The 21,489-nt window shown below is 38.3% G+C and overlaps 1 protein-coding gene across 1 annotated transcript in view; it reads right to left on the bottom strand.

The window, feature by feature from the left end:
* The window catches only part of PDSS2 (decaprenyl diphosphate synthase subunit 2), a 126,073-nt gene that overhangs the window by 26,738 nt on the left and 77,846 nt on the right, over nucleotides 1-21,489 (bottom strand). Inside the window, exons 3-4 of the mRNA XM_062572687.1 lie at nucleotides 18,512-18,710; nucleotides 1,327-1,401 (exon numbers count right to left, since the gene is read on the bottom strand). Of these exons, the coding sequence (XP_062428671.1) occupies nucleotides 1,327-1,401; nucleotides 18,512-18,710 (274 nt within the window). The remainder of the gene's footprint in view (nucleotides 1-1,326; nucleotides 1,402-18,511; nucleotides 18,711-21,489) is intronic.

Here is a 21,489-nt window from a genome sequence, read left to right as displayed (position 1 = left end):
CAAGAGTATCTTGGGGAGCACGCACACAAGACTGCAGGTCTGCGAGAGACCGACCAGCAGAAGAGGTGCTTCCAGGGCGCAGCTGCTGCTAGGAGGTGGCACATCCACTGCCCGAGACTCTCTACTGGCCCATTTTGGTTTTGGCTGGGGCAGAACCATCAGCACAGGTATCCGCTGTGTGGTAATCCATGTGATCTGGGCTTGCACTGAGTTATTAATCTATTTTGCTATATATTGCAACAGGGCAACAACAAACCAGAGTGGAAATCTATATACATAGCAAATATAAGTGAATACAAATACTTCTGCAATCTTCAAACCATCTTACCTATCGAACTTTAAGATTCACGTCTCTAAGGCAAAACGGGCATGTGAGAAAAAAATCAGTAGAAATGAATGTATCTACTTCAGTGGATTCCAAGATAATCACATATAAACACTGCTGATCATTCCTATACAGTGATAATTTGCTGTAACAAAGCCTGAGCAGGGAAGAACAACTCTAAATTATGGATTTTTTGTACACATTAAGATACAATCACAACCAATGCAACAAAGATCTCCATTTTGTTTTAACATCCTGCACAAGCAAACACAATTCGAAAAGGGTCTCTAAAAACTTCCTCAAAAAGTTCTGTAGAAGATGAAAATACTTAGTTCTAGTTTGATCAATTTTTCACCACAGTTCTTGTAATGCAAAAAGTTAAAGCAACAGCACGGTACTTCTGTGCTTGTCCCTAAAGAAATACTCTTATCTTTGATGTGAATATTTGATTGCCATTTTCTTTCCCGTGCCAACTCCTCGAGCAGTGACTCTTAGCGGCAATGAATGCAGTACCACGATGCTGCCCCTTCCAAACAAAACTTGTGTTTAGACCATCAAAAGGTGCAACACTCAGAAGAAGGAACCTGACACAAGTTTGGGCTGAAACATTTTGTAAATATCTTTGAGCAGTTACAGCTTGTAAGTAAGACATTTCACACGCAGATATTAATGATACTGAAAATATTATAATAAAATGCCTTAACAGACCCTTGACTAGAAGTCTCCGGAAGTGTTCGGAAAGCCTGTAATAAAACATGTCTAGTGTTCTTAGTAATACACATTATGTTATTTTTTAGGCGCTCACAGAAACAAAACAGTCTCTCCTCAAGTGTTTCTAGAAATTCCCACAGTTCACAGATGTGAAAGATGTTACTGCAGAAACTCACTGGGATTGCAATTAACTGTCTTCCTCCCTCTCCCTTTTCCTTTTAAACAAGTGAGGAAGTCATCACATACGTGGTAGTTGCACATTAACAGAAAGATACTACCGAAAGTCTTACCTCAGATAATTTTGAGTTTTCATAGTATATGCCTTGCACTAAGTCACCAATAGCGCTTGATATGAGTTCCACAACCTGTAAAAGAAAAAAAAAAAAAAAAAAAAAAAAAATTTTGAAAGAAGAAAACCTTACATCTTTAATTACTACCAAATTTACTAACAAAGCTATTGCCAGATTTCCAGAGAGCTGGTTCACTGACTTTCATTGCAGAGGGCGATCTGCAAGTGTCACCAGGATATTTTCCAGCACAAGCATGAGAAAGAGGCAGATTCTATCTCCTTACTACAACCTCCACTAAAGTATTTCTTCTATCTAAGTTTTAAGTTAAAGTAAATGAAAACAAGTATTTTTTTTCTTTTTAAAGTGTGAACTATGGAGTGTATTCTCAGAAGCACATCCCCAGAGCTAATAAATCCCAGTTCATGAATATGAGACAGCACCTCATCTGGGTTTTCTGTTTTGTTTCGTTTTTTCTCTGCCAAGTAAATACTTCACAATACCTCTCGTTGGGAGCTGTTAAAATTCTGATCTTCGTGGCTAATACGGAAAAGTCAGAATCCATAGAAAGGTAACCTTTCAAATGTGATCATTTGGTATTCGAGTGTTCTGGGAATGCACTGTGGATGTATTTAGTGCATGGCCTGAGGCTCAGCTGTACCACATACACTGAAAGTCTGCAACACGGGAATGTTTAAATCAGATTTATCAATCTGTATTATCTTCAGGGTTCAGACTTTTTATTTTATTCAAGCGAAGCCTAAAAATCTGAACTTGATCCAGAATGTAAAACAAGCATTCCATGGTCTCACTGGAACTACTGTACAACTTCGAGCCATGCACGTGAACTGTCTCAATTGGAACAAAATACTCAGATTTATTGTAAAATTAAATGCAGCCATTTCAAGTAAGCACACCTTAAGGCTACCCCTGTAGTTGCTCAGAAAGTTTTAATTTCTTGAATGTTTAATTTCCTATGCATACGATTCTATATCTGATTCCACTGTTTGCTTCCTAAAAAAATCAGCCTAGTTCTTATTGAATTAAAAGATTTAGTTTCAATTTTTACCATTCTTGTAACTGAAGACAAAAAGTGAAATGATAAAACCCCTAACAGAAAGATATTTTAGCATTTAGGCATATTTTGTTTGATAATAAGAACACATTTGTATGCTAGTTTTAAGTACCAGCAGAAACGTGTTTTTTTTAAAATACTGTTTCATATACATATTCATATACAGAAAACACGCGCTAACTGTAGAGATGGTGCTGATTAGAAGTCATGTTTTTTCTTGCAATGCATATGGGTTAATTTGCAAGACCTATAAAAACAGCCTAAAAAAAAAGAAAAATCATGTTGCCCTTTAGGAAGCCAGATACTGAAGAAATATTGTAGCAATACGAGCTGCAGAGGAACTGAAAGGACAATGATCCTACAGTGTTACCAGATGTGTTGAGTTATTTAAGTGGGGAACAGAGAAAATGAGGGGCTTTTTTTTTCTTCTTTTTTTTCCCTTCTTTTTCTAATGGTATCAGATAAGCCTTATTCCCAAATCCAGGAGGATTGAGTATCGCCAATAGGTCTATGAAAGTCTGTAACTAAATGCCCAGGATCAGATTGTATTACAGTTTATACAAGCAACATCCCAAGATTCTTCTGATGGCGAGGACACATAATACAGATCAATCACTCACTAAAAAATGTTATGGTTTGTGAAATGGTCTGAGCTCAGAGACCTACGCTGGTAATACGAAGAGGAATTTACAAAGACACTGAGTCCTACTCTAAATGTCAAAGTGATAGTATGAACTTTTAACAATGCATCTGGCTGTGGCTAACTAGACCTTTTCCTCTCTTTCCTGAAACTCTAGACTGAGCAGGACCCTGTTTTGGGGTTTCCTTTTTCCGTCTCTCCTCTCTCTTTTTAGCACAACTCTACTCTCAAAGGCAACTTTAACTGACTTAAAACAATCTCAATGAAAACATTTGTGAAAAATTGTACCTCTTCCTCTTAGTTTATAACACATCTTAGGAGACTTACACATATTCCTCAGAAGATGTACATTAAATATCATTAGCTCTTTAGCTATACATTAAGCACTACATATTAATATGAATTTAATATTAATATTACCTCCCTTCTTTCCAAAGTTCTTAAAGCTCTCCTTTTTACCTTAAGAAAATAACTTAAAGTGCAAGGCCATACAGATCCCTACAAGGAATGAAATTCCAGTTTCAGGAGCACAGTGGGATGCCTGCATGAGGCCCTGCTACTTTGTCAACCCTTAATCTGATCTGTGAAAAGCATCTGCAGCACATCACCCTGGCCTGAGGTTCTGGAGCCTAGGCAGAGCCATGGAAAAATGAAGGAACCTGTTGTTCATACTCTGTGTCCCAAACTGACGTTGAGGTGAAGAAAAAGTGCTACAGATTCAGTAGCATTCACGTAGTCAGTGATATACTAACTTACGCAGTACCTTCCCTCAGTAAAGCTGAAAGCAATCGACAGCCAGTGTAAAATTTATTTCTTCCTGTTTTGTATATGGAGAACACAGAAACTGGGACCCACAAGACCATGCACCATGCCAACGAGAGAGCAGGACAGCGCCCAGCAGCTTCCCCATTCCCATCGGCGCCTTCTGCCTCACCACGGCCCTGCTCTACTCACTGACGTTCTTGAGATGCAAGCTTGAAGAGTAGGAAAGACAGATGAAAATCATACGCGCCAAACTGGTTCTCTTTTCTTCTCATTTGAAGGAGCAGCTCCATTTTAAACAAGTTCAAAGCACAGTAAAAGGAAGTAAGAACTTCCAGAATCAGTTGGTGCCACAAAACAGCAGCATCTCTAAAGAGACCAAACACTGCCTACTCAGAGTATCACCTTCCTCCGTTCTTTCTCATTCCTCAACACAGTTTTGAGAACCCTGGTCCTCCCTTGGGTACTAGAGATGAGCAGGGGTAATTTCCTATCCAAATAAAACAGATTTCCATTCTGTTTTTCATTCTATACTCTGCATCAGGATCTTCCAGCGTGCTGTGGACCCCAAAAAGGTCAGCAGACCCGGGAGCATCCTAGGGGCTAGTCTATTCCTTGCAGGTGACCAGGAAAAAGGCACAGCATTTCACACCCTTTAAACACATGTTCTGTGACAGTTCTGCTAGTTCCACCCCCCCTTTTTTTTTAACTTACTACTTCAATGCATTGTATATAGATATGATCTCCGTCACATACATAGCTCTGTCTGTAAGAAATAGCCATGTATTTTAATTAAAGTAAAAAAACTTTTAACAAGACAGACTGAAGGGCATTCACGGATTGTACAACATTTAGGTAGGACCAGGACTTTTTCTTCCAAGTTAGAAGATATGATTCCTGTTCTGTCAAGAATAGTACCCAAAAAAGAAAAAAAAAAAAAAAAAAAAAAAAAAAGACTCTGGACCACTTTCATCCTCATAAGAGTCCTAAACCTCAGGGTACTGGAAAAAAGAGAGACATTACTACCATCAGTTTAGCAACACAAGTACTTTGTCTTTGAAATATTTTTATATTTACCTATCTTTGAAATAAGCATATTTAAGTTCACTGGAACATGCTTTTCTTGTTTTTTTTTCTTATATATATATATATACATATATATATATATATTTTTTTAATCAGTAGTTGACTAGCATTGATTACACAGACTGTCCTATTTAGGACTACCAGTACAGTATCTCTATTGGAATATTTTCAAGTGGAATGGCAGGGAAATGATGGAATTTTTGTGGGGATATGAGAAACAGCAATAGGAAGAACACAGCAATAGATGTATCTTTGTTCCTTCACGATTTTGATTTGACAAACTTCCTTGGCTTTGCCAAATTCCTGTCAGGAAGGATCACAAGTAATCCCCTTTCACCGTCTTTCTCTTTTTATCTCTTTGGGGTGCTGGTCTTCAAACAACGTTTTTTTCTTGGACGTCTGTTGCAGCAGGCTCTACCCCCTGCTGTTGATGCATAGGCTTGAAAAAGTAGCAAGTCCTCCACATACAAGAGGAAAAGAAAATTACATGGTCAGAAAACATTCAATATACAAATAAAAGTAGGTTCAACTTTTATTTGACTTGCTCTTTTTCTCCCTCCAAAACCTAACTTTTGGAAACATTTCCACACTTGAAATTTTCATAAAAGCTCTTGAAAGCAAATATTCTCTTGTATTTATGACACAAAAACATTGCACAACTAGGAAGCTAAAGATAAAACTCACTAAGTAGATAAAACTCACTAAGCAGATGAAACTGGATTTTGACTTTCCAATGCTAGCCAAAAAAAAAAAAAAAAAAAAAAAAAAAGAGAGAGAGAGAGAGAAATCAAAAATTCTAAAGAACACGGGAATTATATTTATTTTCTGGTGATCTCCTAAAACTTAATTAGGCATACAGGTGAAGAAATACACCGGCCTACAGAAAAAAAAAAAAAATTAACATTACACTGACTGCATCCTATTGGATTTACTATTTTAAATCATCTTGATTTTTACTGTTCTCTAAGGCTGCCCCTTTTTTAATTTAAAAGGCACAAAAAGACAAGTGATTTGCTTTCTAGCAATTTTTTAAATGCTCTTAGAAAACAAATTTATGATTTTCTTTGTTCTATTAATGGCAAACACAGCAAAACACAAGATGCAATCTAAATAAATCATCCAAATCTGCAATTTGATAAAAAAACACTTCCTAGCCATAAAAATCATTGAAAATAATAATCATCAGTCAATTTGAATACTGTTAATATTTTCAGATACCTTAAGGTCAGTCTACTTCAGTGATTTTTACCAGTGTTAAGTCCTTTTATGCTGATGCAACATTATCCACAGAAAGGGTTTTCACTACTAGAAAGACCTTTATTGCATAATCTAGCCATTTTTCTTAATGATAAGCAACAGAAGAAATATTGTTTTCTCCTGTCTATCGCCACGTGGTTCCACACACAGTGTATTAATATCCTTGCAGATCCTTGCACTGAAGCACCCAACTAACCGCTGATGAACGTTTCTGGCTGGAGAAGCACGGGATTTCTTCAGCTGGACCCTTTGAGAAAGGGTCAACCATTTCATTGCTCATCTTAGATATAAAAGAGTGAACGAAAAAGGTTCCGTAGCTACAGGGCTCTGTAGCCAGAAGACTGTCCCCATCACTAAACAAGGCAAGACAGCAAGGTAAAAGCACATGCTGGTGTAGACAACCATTGAACTCTGCTATGTCTACAAACAAATTGTGTGACCAAAAAAACCTGATCAGCCCTAAGTCAATAGAAATGATACTTATGTATGTTATTAATTATTTTGCACAGACTGTGCCTGAACCACAGGTAGTAGTAATCAGACTCTAGAGTCAAAGTGAAATGCTGCTGAATCTCAAACTACTAATAATCAACTAGTCTCCTTAAAAGCCAGCAGGATGTCAAATATCTCAGCATTCTATTTAAAATACAATTATTTCATCTACAAAATCACACTGTTTATCTCTTTATGCACCATACTATTATTACCACATTAAAGCCATTCCAGGTTTAAAGAGACTTTCATTAAAACTAAACTTCCCAGGGTCAAATTTTAACAACGCAAAAAGAGGGGATGATGCATAATCTATCACATCGTTTAAAAGACCCACACACTTTAACCTTTCCTAGTAGTACTAGCAGCTGTTTTAGGAGGGTGACAGCTAACTCTGCATAAACACATCTGCAGCACTGGTAATGCTAAGGTTTTTCTCTTTTAAATAATAAAAGAAAACCAACGTCTCAAACCAGTTGCCAAATATGCTCTTAGGGAAGGATAAATTTTAGTGTATTCACCGGAAACAGATTTTGCTTTTAGGAACAGCTAAGGTCTTGGGAGATCAAAAAAGGCCATTGAGATAAATTTTAGATTTTTATCAATGTTGCTAAGAGTTCTGAATTGCAACAGAGTAATTGCAAAAACAACAACAACCTAATTTCACTTTTTAAAAGTGCATTTTCTGCTTAGATTGTACTCCAGGTACATAACTGACTAATCAGAGTCATCTCAAGTTCTTCTGCAAAATTATTGTGTGTTTTGTCAAACAAGCATGGAAGTCTCCATCTGGGGCTAAAGTTTCATATACCTGGGTGCTGTATTGAGTCCTTGCTCAAAAAAGGCTGTTTGAGATAATATTGTTAAGACAAGATTCCACTACAAACACATCTGATTGCTTTTTACCCTATTTTTCACTCTCAATGTGAATCTTCTATTCTATTTAAGCAACAGACTTTAAACAAAGCCAAGAAAACAGAACTCGTGATCTTACTTTGCTTGAGCTCTTAGAAAAAATGAAGTTGACATGCAGGTATTTCTCACTTAAGACATTACTTACAGCAACTTTATGAAAATCCATTTTGATTTCTTAATCCATGTATGAGCTAGTGCTATTTAGCAATGGAATTCCCCTTGATGACTATTCATGGTTGCAAAAGAGCGAGCTGTAGTGAACACCCACACTTTAAGAAATCCACATAGGGGCAATACCTGTTCTAAACAGGTAGTGAACGAAGCAGTAGAACCGCTGGCTTTTTGAGAGTCCTTTCTAACAATGTGGCTCACACAGAATAAAGCATCCCATACCCACAAGTTTTTATTACTTTAATTTCTTGGAAGAAATGTTAGTTTCTTTTGAATATCTGCTTTCACACATATTCTGGCAGAGATCAACATCCTAGACAGTGTTTCTTGTTAACATTTAAGGAAACATCAAACACAGCTACTTTTTAATGTTTCCTTCAAATCTTCAAAAGGCAATTTCTCTTCTGAAAGTGTTTTTTTTTCCTCTTTTTTTAAATAAGAACACTTTTTCCATAATTTGACCTTAACGTTCAAAGAATACAGGTGTTTTTTTATATATATACCTCCATACACACACACACACACACACATATATCTGCAAGTATTTAAGACTCCTTGGTGACCTGTCTTCACCACTAGATTACTTATTGCCAATTCCATGTCCTATGTACATATATACAACAGCAAACAACAGAGTAACAGACACTACTACCTCAACTATCCAGAACCAATTTCCCCAGTGTAATAGTCATCCTGAGATCTTGGATGAATCCTGACTTTCTGCTGAAAAAACCAGCTCTTTCTTCAGTTTCTTCAAATTAGTTTTCATAGTCATCTTCACTGATGCTCAAGAGTAATCTCTAAAAAGCCCTCTCTCTGCCCTTCACGTACAGATAGCATGTTAATATTTTCCAGACAAATGAGATATATGGTGGTTCTACCAGAAGAAACATCACTTAACCTTGTGTTAGAGGTAGCTGGATGGTTTACCTCTGAGGAGGACCATATTTATCCAAAAAAGGGACAGATATTCAGTTCAGGAAGTCAAGAAGTAAGCACTGAGTACTGGGCAGACCAGAGAAGCAGGAACACCCATCCAGTTGCTACTGTGAGGAAGACAAATTTAGACGCAAGCTGACAAAACTGTTAGAATATTCAGAAGAACATTGGATGGACTTTGTGCATACCAGTACGAAAATCCTATGTAGCCTATTGAAAATGCATCAGAACTTGGTGGATAACTTTTTCCTGAGACTCTTATTTGCTTAGTCAATGTAGTACTGAGGTAGAATCGCAAAAACTCACAGTTCTGCTCATCATAGCTCCATGCCTCAGCACTTTCAAAATATCCTTGCGATGGAGAAGAGCTTCAGCCTTAGACTTGATGATTCACAGTGATATCTATGGCTAGGTATTTTCATACCAGTCTCAATCCCAGTCCTTCCACATTTCTTCAATCATTCTGCTACAAGGCACTTGGTATGGCCCTACATGCCCATAAGGAAAGTGTTATGAAGCTCTTATTTTTTGAAATCTTTTTCTTAATTTTTCATGCAGAAGTGGGAGTACCAAAAAACACCCACCAAAAACAAAAAAGACCCACAATACACACACACAAAAAAACCCCCAAAAGAACAAAAACAGACTGACATCTAAATACAAAATTTTCCAGCAGCACTGTAGTCAAGAGTCACAGAAAACTACATTCTTTCAACATAGATCCAACAAAACTAACCCCAGTGGAGTCTAGCTTTAGGAAGGTTTATAAGTATTGGCAATAAAAAACAGTAGAGATGGAAAAGTACAGTAAGGTAAAGAAAAGACTTATATATGGAACGTATCAATTAGGAATCAAAGCTAGGTAGCTGCATTCTTTAAAACCAGTGTTCACTGCAACACAACAGAAATCTTAACAGTAGTCAAAACCAAAACAGTTTCTAACCTCTTATCACAGCTAAAGATTATTTCTAATTTTTAAAATTTCAGTTAAGAGAAAATAAGCTGTGTCACCTAATCTTTCTATTTCCTTTTTCCAGAAGATTACTTTCTAAACATATAACCAACGCTACTGAAGTAATGAAATTACACAAGTATTTAATTATACTACCAGTTATAGATAACAGACGTGAAACAGCAAAAAAAAAAAAAAAATTTTTTTTGTAAAAGATTTAAAAAATGAATACTTTGCTGGTTCAGGTATTACTTTAGGGGCTATAAATTTGCTACTTGAAAACAAGGGCAACTGATACACCTGCTAAAGGAGCTGTTCCACTGACCCAGGCATGGAAAGGCACAACACACTAAGGAGATTCATGAGCATCACTCCGCAGTTTTATCATCATCATGAGCAGTCACCTTTGATAACAAAAATGCTAGATAAAGAAATTTTAAGGCAGCAGTACGGGAAAGAATTAGACAGATTAGCAAGTACTGTTTTCAGCAGATAGATTATATCTACAACACTGGATTTTTTTTAGCTGTTTTTATTAACTATTACAAATAGTGTCTGTTTGCTACTAAAACAACTTCCTATCGCTGTAAACAAACCATCACTAAAGAAATTTTAATTAAAAATTCAATCTTTGGGAATACTGGGAAGGAAAAAAAGATTTTTTTTCTCCCTTAAGTGGATATGAAGTTTCTTTTATAATTTGTTTTTGTTTTTCTTAAGGTGGATCAAAACACCAAATCCATCTTTCAGAACTGGATGGTACTTAGCAAATTTGGTGCACCCTAAGAACAATGATTAAAATCAGTAATAGTTTATTAGTTGATTTGTAATAATGACGAGGACTAGGGAAAATGTGGGCCCGCTCCTGAATGGGGAAGGGGCCCTGGTGACAAGGGATACAGAGAAGGCAGAATTACTGAACGCCTCCTTTGCTTCGGTCTTCCCTGCTAAGGGCAGCCCCCAGGAATCCTGTAGCCGGGATATGAGGGAGAAAGTCTGGAGAGGGGAAGGCTTTCCTTTGGCTGAGGAGGATAGGATTAGAGACCTTCTGGGCAGGCTGGACATCCACAAATCCATGGGCCCAGATGGGATGCACCCATGGGTACTGAGGGAGCTGGTGGATGTTGTTGCCAGGCCGCTCTCCATCATCTTTGAAAGGTCCTGGAGAACTGGGGAGGTGCCTGAGGACTGGAAGAAAGCCAGTGTCACTCCAGTCTTCAAGAAGGGCAAGAAGCAGGACCTAGGCAACTACAAGCCAGTCACAGACTCACCTTCATCCCTGGAAAGGTGATGGAACAGCTCATTCTGGATGTCACCTCCAGATATATGGAGCAAAAGAAGGTAATCAGGAGTAGTCAGCATGGAATCACCAAGGGAAAATCCTGCTTAACCAATCTGAGAGCCTTCTAGGATGGAATGACTGGCTGGGAAGATGAGGGCAGAGCAGTGGACGTTGTGCACCTTGACTTCAGCAAGGCTTTGACACTGTCTCCCATAACATCCTCCTAGAGAAGCTCAGGAAGTGTGGGTTAGACAAGTGGACAGTGAGGTGGCTTGAGAACTGGCTGAAAGGCAGAGCTCAGAGTGTTGTCATCAGTGGCGTGGAGTTTAGTTGGAGGCCTGTGGCTAGTGGCGTCCCCCAGGGCTCAGCCCTGGGTCCCATCCTGTTCAACTTATTTGTCAGTGACCTGGATGAGGGGATGGAGTGCCTCCTCAGCAAGTTTGCTGATGATCCCAAGCTGGGAGGAGTGGCTGATACACCTGAGGGCTGTGCTGCCCTTCAGAGAGACCTGGGCAGGCTGGAGAGTTGGGCAGAGAGGAAGCTCCTGAGGTTCAACAAGGGCAAGTGGAGAGTCCTGCACCTAGGGAAAAATAACCCTCGGCACCAGTACAAGCTGGGGCTGACCTTCTGGAGAGCAGCTGTGCAGAGAAGGACCTGGGAGTGCTGGTGGATGACAAGTTGACCATGAGCCAGCAATGTGCCCTTGTGGGCAAGAAGGCCAACGGTATCCTGAGGTGCATTGGGAAGAGTGTTGCCAGCAGGTCGAGGGAGGTGATCCTGCTCCTCTCCTCAGCCCTGGGGAGCCCTCATCTGGAGGACTGTGTCCAGTTTTGGGCTCCCCAGGACAAGAGAGGCATGGAGCTACTGGAGAGAGTCCAGCACAGGGCTACAAAGATGATCTGAGGGCTGGAGCACCTGCCCTGTGAGGAACGGCTGCGAGAGCTGCGCCTCTTCAGCCTGGAGAAGAGCAGACTGAGGGGGGATATTGTCAGTGTGTGTATAAGTACCTGAAGGGAGGGTGTCAAGGGGACGGGGACAAACTCTTTTCAGTTGTCCCGTGTGACAGGACAAGAGGCAACGGGCAGAAATTGAAGCACAGGAAGTTCCGCCTGAGCGTGAGGGGGAATTTCTTCCCTGTGAGAGTGACGGAGCACTGGACCAGGTTGCCCAGAGAGGTTGTGGAGTCTCCTTCTCTGGAGATCTTCAAGGCCTGCCTGGATGCAACCCTGTCTAACATGCTCTAGGTGACCTTCCTGAGCAGGGGGTTGGACTAGATGATCTCCGGAGGTCCCTTCCAACTTTACTGATTCTGTGATTCTATGATGCTCATGTTGACACAATACTGATAATCTCAACACTAAAAAAAATGCATTTGCATTCTTCAATAAATTTGTTAAACTGGATGCTAATATTAAGTAGATATATTGTTAACTGAACAATAAAGTAGTTCAAAAGTACTCCACTCACCTCCAATAGTAGTCTTACAAATCTACGAAATTCAAACTTAAAAAGATGAGACTTCAGGGGAAAAAAAATCCAAGTATTTTAAGCTACAGAACTGCTTATTTAGGGTTGCCTATACAAGACTTTTATTCTAGAATGACATGTAATCACAACAACTATGCTCTCTTATGTAATTTCAAAGGTTAAAGGTTCAAAAACTACATTTCTTCCTTGGTTTTGTTCTCTTGCATTTCCCAGATAGAATTGCTTGTGTTCCTTGATCGTACTTTTCCATAAATAAGTTTAGAGCTCTTCAATCTTATCTGTAAGATACTAGATAAGATATACTTATAGTAGTGCCTGGTTTTGAGACGCACTTCTGTTGGCTTTTTAAAACATTAAATTAGAATAAAAACATTCAGCAATACAAAAATTATCCGACTCTCTGTGCAGCCCAGTGTATTGCCAAACAGTGGCTCAGAAGAAGGTACCGCAAGACAGACACAATAACTTACTTCACTTTCAGAAAATCTTTTTATCCTGCTCCCTGACAAAATTCTTGGAGGGTTGTTTCTGTTTCTTTTTCTTTTTTCTTTCCAGTAACTGGAAGCAAAGACATCACTTTTGATTCCCACCTTTTCTCCCTGTTTTTTTTCATCCTGCCTTCTCTGATCAATAGAATTGGTGATTCTCAGAAGTAAAATTTAGATGAAAGATCTTTTTTCATTTTACATAAAATATGTAAGAATACTTTAGCAGATATTGATGGATAAAATTTCCCACCGGAAAAATGAATGAAGAATATCTCTTTCAAAATATCTTTGCTTGAGGAATAACTGATGTCATGACTACTTTTCCCAAGAAGCACCTTCAACTCACCTCAAAAAATGAAACGAATCATTCTGAAGGACAATAATCTGGCCTGATTACAAGTCAGTGACTGCTAATAGCAGCCTTTACTTAGATAACTGTAAGATATTTCAATTTGGAAAAGATGTTTCTTACAGAATTCTTGATAGTGTGCATTCTTCAGGCTCCTTAAAATAAATGTTGTATGATCAAAACACTGCCACTAATCCTAAAAATAATTTCTTTAGCCAACACATGATTCTTAATTCTTAAAAAAAAAAAAAAAAAAAAAAAAAAAAAAAAAAAGAATCCTTGAAAATTTTATGTTCTTCTATTGATGTCATTCAGACAAAGAAAGTGGCCTGATACAGGTCTGACAGAGGTACTACATTTCTTAAAGGGCATTTTAAAATTAAAATCATTAAGTTTGTCAATTCTCAAAAACATCACTTTACATCCAAATAGCAATTGTCACCTTTCCAGAAAGGGGGATATTCTGTATCCTTCACTCGTCAGAAAAGGACCAAATCCCTCAGGTTCAAAACTGAGCCTTCACTGTAAGACCATGACTGGTGTCACCGAAGTGGAAAGCGCAGCTCAGAGCAGTTCTTTTATTAAGCAAAGTGTACACTCAGATTGTCGCAATGGGAAGATTTACACGCATTACTTGTTATGATTTATGCAAACACAAGGCCTATTTTGTAAACAACATATTTATGCCTTCAGGAATACATAAAGTTAACATAAGGAAATGCATCCACTATATAAGTGCTGCATCTGTGCTACTGTTTATTTATAAACAAATAATGCCTAATAAAACAATGCTCTGTAATGTGGTCTTCTGGCAGAGCTCTGCCTTCACAGACAGGATCCTTCAATTCAGTTCCAAGCACTGAGGCTGCAGATGTTAAAGAGCTTCCACGCTTAGTTTAATCCTTTAAATAAGAGATCATTGAAATACAGCGGAAGAAACAGAGTCATTCTTAAGATTTCTGTATACATTATGAAGAATACTACCAATCAGATGTATTTACAGGTTTTTAGCTTAGGGTCCCCCCCCAGTACGCACACTTTATTGGTTTCTTTTTACTTTGTGGGGTTTTCTTTAGCATTACTAAAGGATATGCCTTACATAACTTTTTACATTAACAAGTAATCCATTTACATATTATTTCAGCCTATTCTTTAGTTTTCAACATATTATAGCATGAATTGCACTAAAACATATCATTTCATCCCCTGAAGTTTTATGTATCACTGTCTCCAGACTGCGAGAACATCAAAACTCCTCACAATCACATCTTTAATGCACCCTCTCTACTGCTATATAAGATAGCTGACGATTCAGATGCTCCAGGAAGCTGCAACTTTAATGTTTCGATAGGTTTCTTTTAATTCACCTGTCACATACCCAGAAAAAGCTCATTACTTGCAGAAGCCAATATCCTGGTCAACACTCACACCTCACTTGTGTTACAACATCTCTGGTTGACAAAGAGACTAAGCTGAGAAAAATCCCAATTAATGCTTGTCACTTCTGTTCTGATCTATGTTCACATGACACCCTAAAATTATTACAAAAACTCAAGGTTTACTTATGCAGAACTCCGCAAAAAGAGTTATTTTTGTTCCCATCAGACTCGAAGAAGCACTTTCACCAATTTGCTAAGTGCCTATTAGCAGTTTCATCCCCACATCCAGGCAGAACAAGACAACATACGTTAAAGATGCATCACCTTGGGGAGTGCAACGAAGAACCAACTCTTAAGTGTGTCCCTTCACACTCTGAAATAATTTCTTTACACATTTATTTAAAAGTATTATGGTCACATATCCTAGAACATACTAAGAGGTACCTCGTTTTGTTTGTTAAACGTTGATTAATTTACTTTTCCATCTCTTCCACACCTGTATGTTTACAATGATTTTTCCAAATATCTTATCAAACCCTCGTGTCAAAACATTTCAACCTCAAGAAAGAGAATTCCTATGAAAACAACCTCATCATCCAATATAAACACATTCCAATCCAATAAATTAGCACATTACCAGGCATCACTGTTTTATTATTTAACAAGAAGAAAACAAAGATGCCCTTCCTTGTCAAAGGCTACTCATTCCTAAATGCGTTACCAATATACCAACTAATAAAAGATCCCCAACAAATAAAAAGCAAATTCCTCTTTGGGCCTATTTCTGTTCTAAAAATCTCTATATTAGCAATGCTCAATCTACTGCAGGATACAGTTTTGAAATAAGGTTATATCCACATTATTTTCAAGTAACAACATAATTTATCACTGTAGTCAACAGGCCAAGAAAAGCCACCGTCTCAAAACATAAAGTAAGTAGAAGAAGTGGTAGAGTTCAAACAACGTGACCAAGAAGTGAAGATGAACATACAAAAGAGCTGTAAACACCACCTGATCCACATACTACTGTCTACTTGTAAATGTTTATTAAAGAAATCACTTTTCATTTTACACAGGTTTTATTATCTGGCTCAGTGTAGGACTTCGCCATAATTAAAAAAAAACATAGTACACACTTGCATCTGTTCCGCAGCACTTGATCTTAACACTCCTAATCAATACCAACTCTGTAGTCATAATTCATGTCTTGAAATTTAACAAAATAGAAAATGATAATGCGTTCTTCAGAATTACTGTCCGTATTCAAACAATAAAAATTTAGATGACTTCACAGTAGCACAGAGGATTTATTTTACAGGAGGTTGTCCCATTTCCGGATTCCTAACTGACATTTCAAGAAACCTTGAGAAGAAAAAATTTCTTCTTTTGCAAAACAACACTGGCAAACACATGAATGAAAATCATAAGCATTAGTTTAAAAGAAATAAACAAAAAAATGAGCTTTGACTCTTGTTAACATCATTACAGTTACATCTGCAACAGTAGCAAGAGGAGGAAAATTACTATGAATTAACAACAACAATTCCTATATTTAATGTTATTTAAAAATCAAAGTGTTACCTAAGGCAATTGCCTTGCAGTCTTTTAATATCTACAGGGAAAAGCCTAAGGGAAATTAATTGACTTTGCTAATTTTACCCTTGGCAATTATAAAATAGCTCTGCATTTCATTATGACTGCAGAATTTCACATCTAATTGTCAGCCCCGAGAGAAGCACAGCGATAAATGCATCATGCACAAGCTTAGACAAGAGTTTAACAGCACAATAAAATTGGCTTGGTAGCAGTGGTTTCAGTTAATGTTAAAAACCCCTTTAGTTTAAATTCCTGCCTACACAACAGTTATGCCTGTCTACATAGCTGTTATAGTTTACCATGGTCAGTACCATTCAAAACATAATACTGCTTATTTCATCAGCCAATTTGCTGAGCTACCAAATGCCAGCAAAAAGTGGTACTATGATTTTTACTTTTTACTTCAAAGAAAACAAAACATTATGAAGAAAAAAGTCACAGTTATTTCACACTGCTGAAAAACAGATGCCAGATTTGAAAATTTATCATTTACAAAAGAATAAATACAGTATGTTTAAATCACTGCACCTGTCAAGAGATTTCTATAGCTCATATTTCAATCTTTCTAACTTTGCTAGTAGGGTTAGATGTATGAAAAAGAATAATTTACTAAGTCAATCAGTTTCCATAATGGCATCCCACTTATCGTATGTAGAAGCTATGAAAGTATTTAGATGTCAGAAAAATGAAAAAGTGCTAAAATGTTTTGGCAGAATTTTCCGACATGCAGTATAATGACTGCTTTAAAAAAAAAGAAAAAGAAGAAAAAGAAAAAGAAAGAAAAAAAAGAATTTCTTAGCGCCTGTGCTTCATTTTACTGTAGGCTTGTTTCCTGGCAAGTCTTACGGGAATGCTGCTGCAATACTTAATGATGTACTAAATTCAAAGTAATAGATGCTGCATTTTATTAAAGTTTTCTCTAAGTTGAAACAAAAAATTATATAGTGTTAAATTCTTTGGACTACCTTGAGGATCTTAAGAAGTACAAAAAAAATTAAGTATCAATGGATTCAAACCAATTGTTAGTAAAATCAATTACAATGTATGTTGGTTATGGTACGAAATTAAAATATTTCACCTTTAATATTTACTACTAGTTCTCTCCAATGGCTTAACCCACTGCTCCAGCCGATTTACACCTAATGTTCTATCTCTTTCTCCTAAATCTCAGCTCTACTACTGTTACAAAATGACACCACTTTTGAGAGAAACTGTCACACTGATGACAGAAGCATTATACATACTAAACTACCATCATGAGAAGCTTAGCATAACCATCTAAAAACCAGTAGACTCATCAAGCTCAGAATTAAAACCACAGCAATTATCAACTACTGCACATGCGATATGTATTTCTTTTGCGTAAAGACAAGGCAAGAGTCTTCAAACACATAAATACTCCTGCAAAGAAGAATTGTGATCTGCTTCCATTAGAATAGTACTACATGAAGCTTTCTAGCCGTACGTGTTGTTACGCTTTATAGTAGACTGCATAGGGATGCTGGGGAATCTCCACCATGGGAGGTTTTAAGAACAAGCTAGACAAACATGTCAGGAATGATTTGGTATAGCTAACTCTGTCTGAGGACAGACGAATGGACTAGAGAGATGATCTCTCAAGGTTTCCGTCATTCTCCTTTCCTAAGATTAGATACATACACAACAATTCATTTGTCGCGAAAAATGTTCCCTGTAAAGTTTCAAACAGTTTGGCTGAGCAGTTGGATCATAGCTGTCCTTTAAAAAGCCAGTACATTCTTGTTTATAGGACAATCCAATACTCAAAGGTGTCCAGGTGCCTAACAAAATAATTTTATTAAGAGTAATAAGTCACCTGAGAACTGTGTAGACCAGAAAGTGATGCCTTTTCCCCCAAGAATTCTCCTAGGCAGACAAACCACTTTTCCTTTCACAAGGTGCAAGGCACAGCAACAAAACAGCAAACACGTCTTCAGCTGGCAGTCTGCCAGAGATGGTGTAATTCCAACATGTCACAGGGATGCCACAGCACACATTTTTAAATTCACCAACCTGCCCATTCATCCATTGCTATCTATGGCTGCACTGCTTTAGAATATTCACCAAAAGCCTTAACACAGAAATTCTATCATATAATCATAAAACATGTCCAAGCAGCAGCATCCAGCCAATCTAGTTATACCTACAATGTAACTATGCTAATTTTTAAAGACTGTTCCATACATATATACATACATGTCACAATATGCTTATTATTATTATTAAAGACCCCTCTTTATGATGATTCACTAATACTTATTTGCATTGTCAGTCAAAGAATTTGGCTTCTTTTTTTTACCTTGGTATTCTGCAACTGAGCAAGGCTTGTGCAAGCATTTGCTAGAAGAAAATCTCCACTCAAAACAGCCATTTTATTTCCAAACTGCATATCCTTCAGTGGACCATCACAGGACTTCAGCTCACCAATATTTACTATGCCACGATGCACCAGAAAGGCAGTGTGGATCAATTCTGTAATCTCCGCCAGACTTCTTTGACTGAAAGCAAACAAAAAAATACCATTTACTTTTGAAGATACGAAGAAAATACAGATTCTTAGGAAAAAGGCACAAGTCATGCTAGGTGCTAAAGAGGTGTTTTAAGACTTATTGTGCAGCTCTTCCAGTTGCTTCTAGAAGCCGAAACACAGAAGTGTTGAGCACAGAGAACAACCACATCACATCATGCCACGAGAGTTTCTAGATAAGCTGCTGATACCACAGGCTCCATTTGGAAAAAACTGCCCTTTGTTTGAGTTCTTTAGGGAAAAAAAAAAAAAGCGCTAATTAATCAATACAGTCCTCATGGTAACTTTTTTTGGTTGTTTCTTCTTTTAGAGGCTTGAGGGACACTGACATGAAGAAAATGTCATGCAGAAAGTACTGAAAGGAAGGAACAAAGAGGAGACCAGCAGGGGATCCATGAGCAAGCTGACCTCAGCACCCTAAGAAAGCTGCAGTAAATGACGGCTCAAATGAGAGTTAAATTAGTAACAGAATATCTTGCAGCTCAGTAATATGGGGGTTGAGAGGAGGAAAGGAGCAGCAGTTCAATATTTTACTAGTGACATTTCACCAAGTTGCTTAAGTCAGTAGATGCAACAGTGACTGTCCAGCACAGCAGCAAGTGAGATTATTTGTGCAGCTTTACAAATCAGTTTCTTTGCCCACGACAGTGTGGTACATTCTGAATTTAGGTGTTTCAAATACTTGTGGGAAAAAAAAAAAAAAAAAGTATTTTATTTTCTGAGATGAGGCTTGCCTTTTATTTTTGGAAAAGGTATAAAAACAGCGATGCAATAGAGCCCTCCTGTTCCCCTACCCACTAGTTCAATTTGGTAACCCCAGATAGCTGGTGACTGTCACTCCAAGAAGCCTAGACATTTCACCTTAGCCCAGAACTACAATAGTGGGATAAACAAACATAGTAACCACATAGACACAAAGGGAAGGGGAAAATGGCAACACACTGAAGCATCTTGTTCATGCCACAAAGCTAGATAACATAGGCACGTTCACATTTTTCCCCAATTCATGCAGTTCCCCTTGTCGCAGAGTCTTCACACATGAGCAAAAACGCAATGTATGCCCTCAACTAGTCAGATGACTATGGTCTTAAAGCTCAGATTTAATCACAACCTAGTATAGAGGCATGTTAGGCTCCCTGTGCTTATTCAAAAGTGGCCAAGCACTAATTTATTGAGTAATGGGACTGCTCCACCAATTCACATGCATATACACCAGCTGACACACTCTCAGGTTAGATCCTGCCTCAGTGTCTGCATAGTATTGATTATTTAATAGTGTTTCCTCAGGATAGTGCAGATGTGATGTACCAGGCCCAGATGATATTAATCTAAACTAACCTTCTGCCCTAAATATATCTGAGATGCGAAGAGCCCCAGCAGCAATTGTTTCAGGCGAGCAACCTGCTCCAAAGAGCTGGTAGAGCCCCACAGCCTAGGAAAGCACTCAGAAGGTAGATAAGCTGGGGGGGGGGGGGGGGGGAAAGAGAAACAGGGGTTCCCAATATTTTGTCACGCATGTGTGCACACATACACACAAAATTAAGGTGTTTTATAAAAGCTGACTTTATAATTCACAATTTCTGCTTCACGCAGAGAAAAACAATCCGGAAACAAAAGCTGCCAGGCATTCTCCATTTAGACAACAAAACTGAAGGTTGATGCTGTTTTTCAGAGACAAGGGAGAAAGTCACACAATCTAGGTCTGCAGCATGGCATTGTAATCTTTCCTGGCTTGGACCTAACAGAGGGTTAACAGAAATTTCCAGCTCGGAGAAAAAGACTAACAAGACATCCCGATGCTCCTGCTGTCATTGTCAGGGCAGCCCTTGGAGGAAATGTCCGTATCAATCCCGTTTATCAGATGGACAGCCGATCAACATTAAACAGACTTGCTCTGGGCAGACTGAGCCGAGCTACCTGCCCTGAATAGCAATGAGAGCCCTCGGCGCCCCGCAGCCGCGCGCTGCTGCTGCCGCCGCCGCCTGCCGCAGATCCCGGGACACATGGGGATCCCTAGTGACGAGCACAAAACGCTGCAGCGAACTCAAGTGACGGCTCATTTCCCCCAGCTGAGAGCAGACATTAATATCCTGAGGAGATCAGGCCCGCCTCTGCGACCCCCAACTATTGAAGCAAAACAACGACTGTCCTATTTCTTCATTTAATAAGCTTTTAATGAAGGAAATCAAAATCCCCTCTTTGACTTCAGCGTAGCTCTTCATGAAAAGGTTACACAAATACATCAGTGTCATGCTTTCCAAACGCTCGGGATCTGGAGGCTTTCATTTCATTTCTTATAATCCGTTTGTTCTCCGAATGGTATTCGTATTATTTGTGCTAATGGGAGAACCACACTAGACAGATAATGCGTGTCTAATTCTGCTCATATATATTGCTCTTCTGCCCTCTCTCTCCAGCAGAATAAAAATACAAAGAACCAAAGTTATGGTAGAAATCCTGCAAGATATTTCTTAACGTTTTCTGCGATAACATCCATGACACCCAGCCACAACGAAGTACATCACAGTGCTACTGCAGATACAGGACAAATTTTGACAATACAAAGGTCCCTCAAAAGCATCCCTGAAACAACGCTCTTACAAAGATGCTACTAGATGGCAAAAGCAATACTATATAGAGTTGAAATTTGTATGCTTAACTGATTGGAAGTACAATTCAGTGAATTATGTAATTTTGCATATGAAAGCAGCCAATTCCAAAATAAAACAAGCTAATGATCAGGCAGTATT

The sequence above is a fragment of the Rhea pennata genome, chromosome 3 (genome assembly GCF_028389875.1).
Source record: "Rhea pennata isolate bPtePen1 chromosome 3, bPtePen1.pri, whole genome shotgun sequence".
NCBI lineage: Eukaryota > Metazoa > Chordata > Aves > Rheiformes > Rheidae > Rhea > Rhea pennata.
Note: the sequence above shows the minus strand (reverse complement) of the source record. Positions and strands in the feature narration are given on the sequence as shown.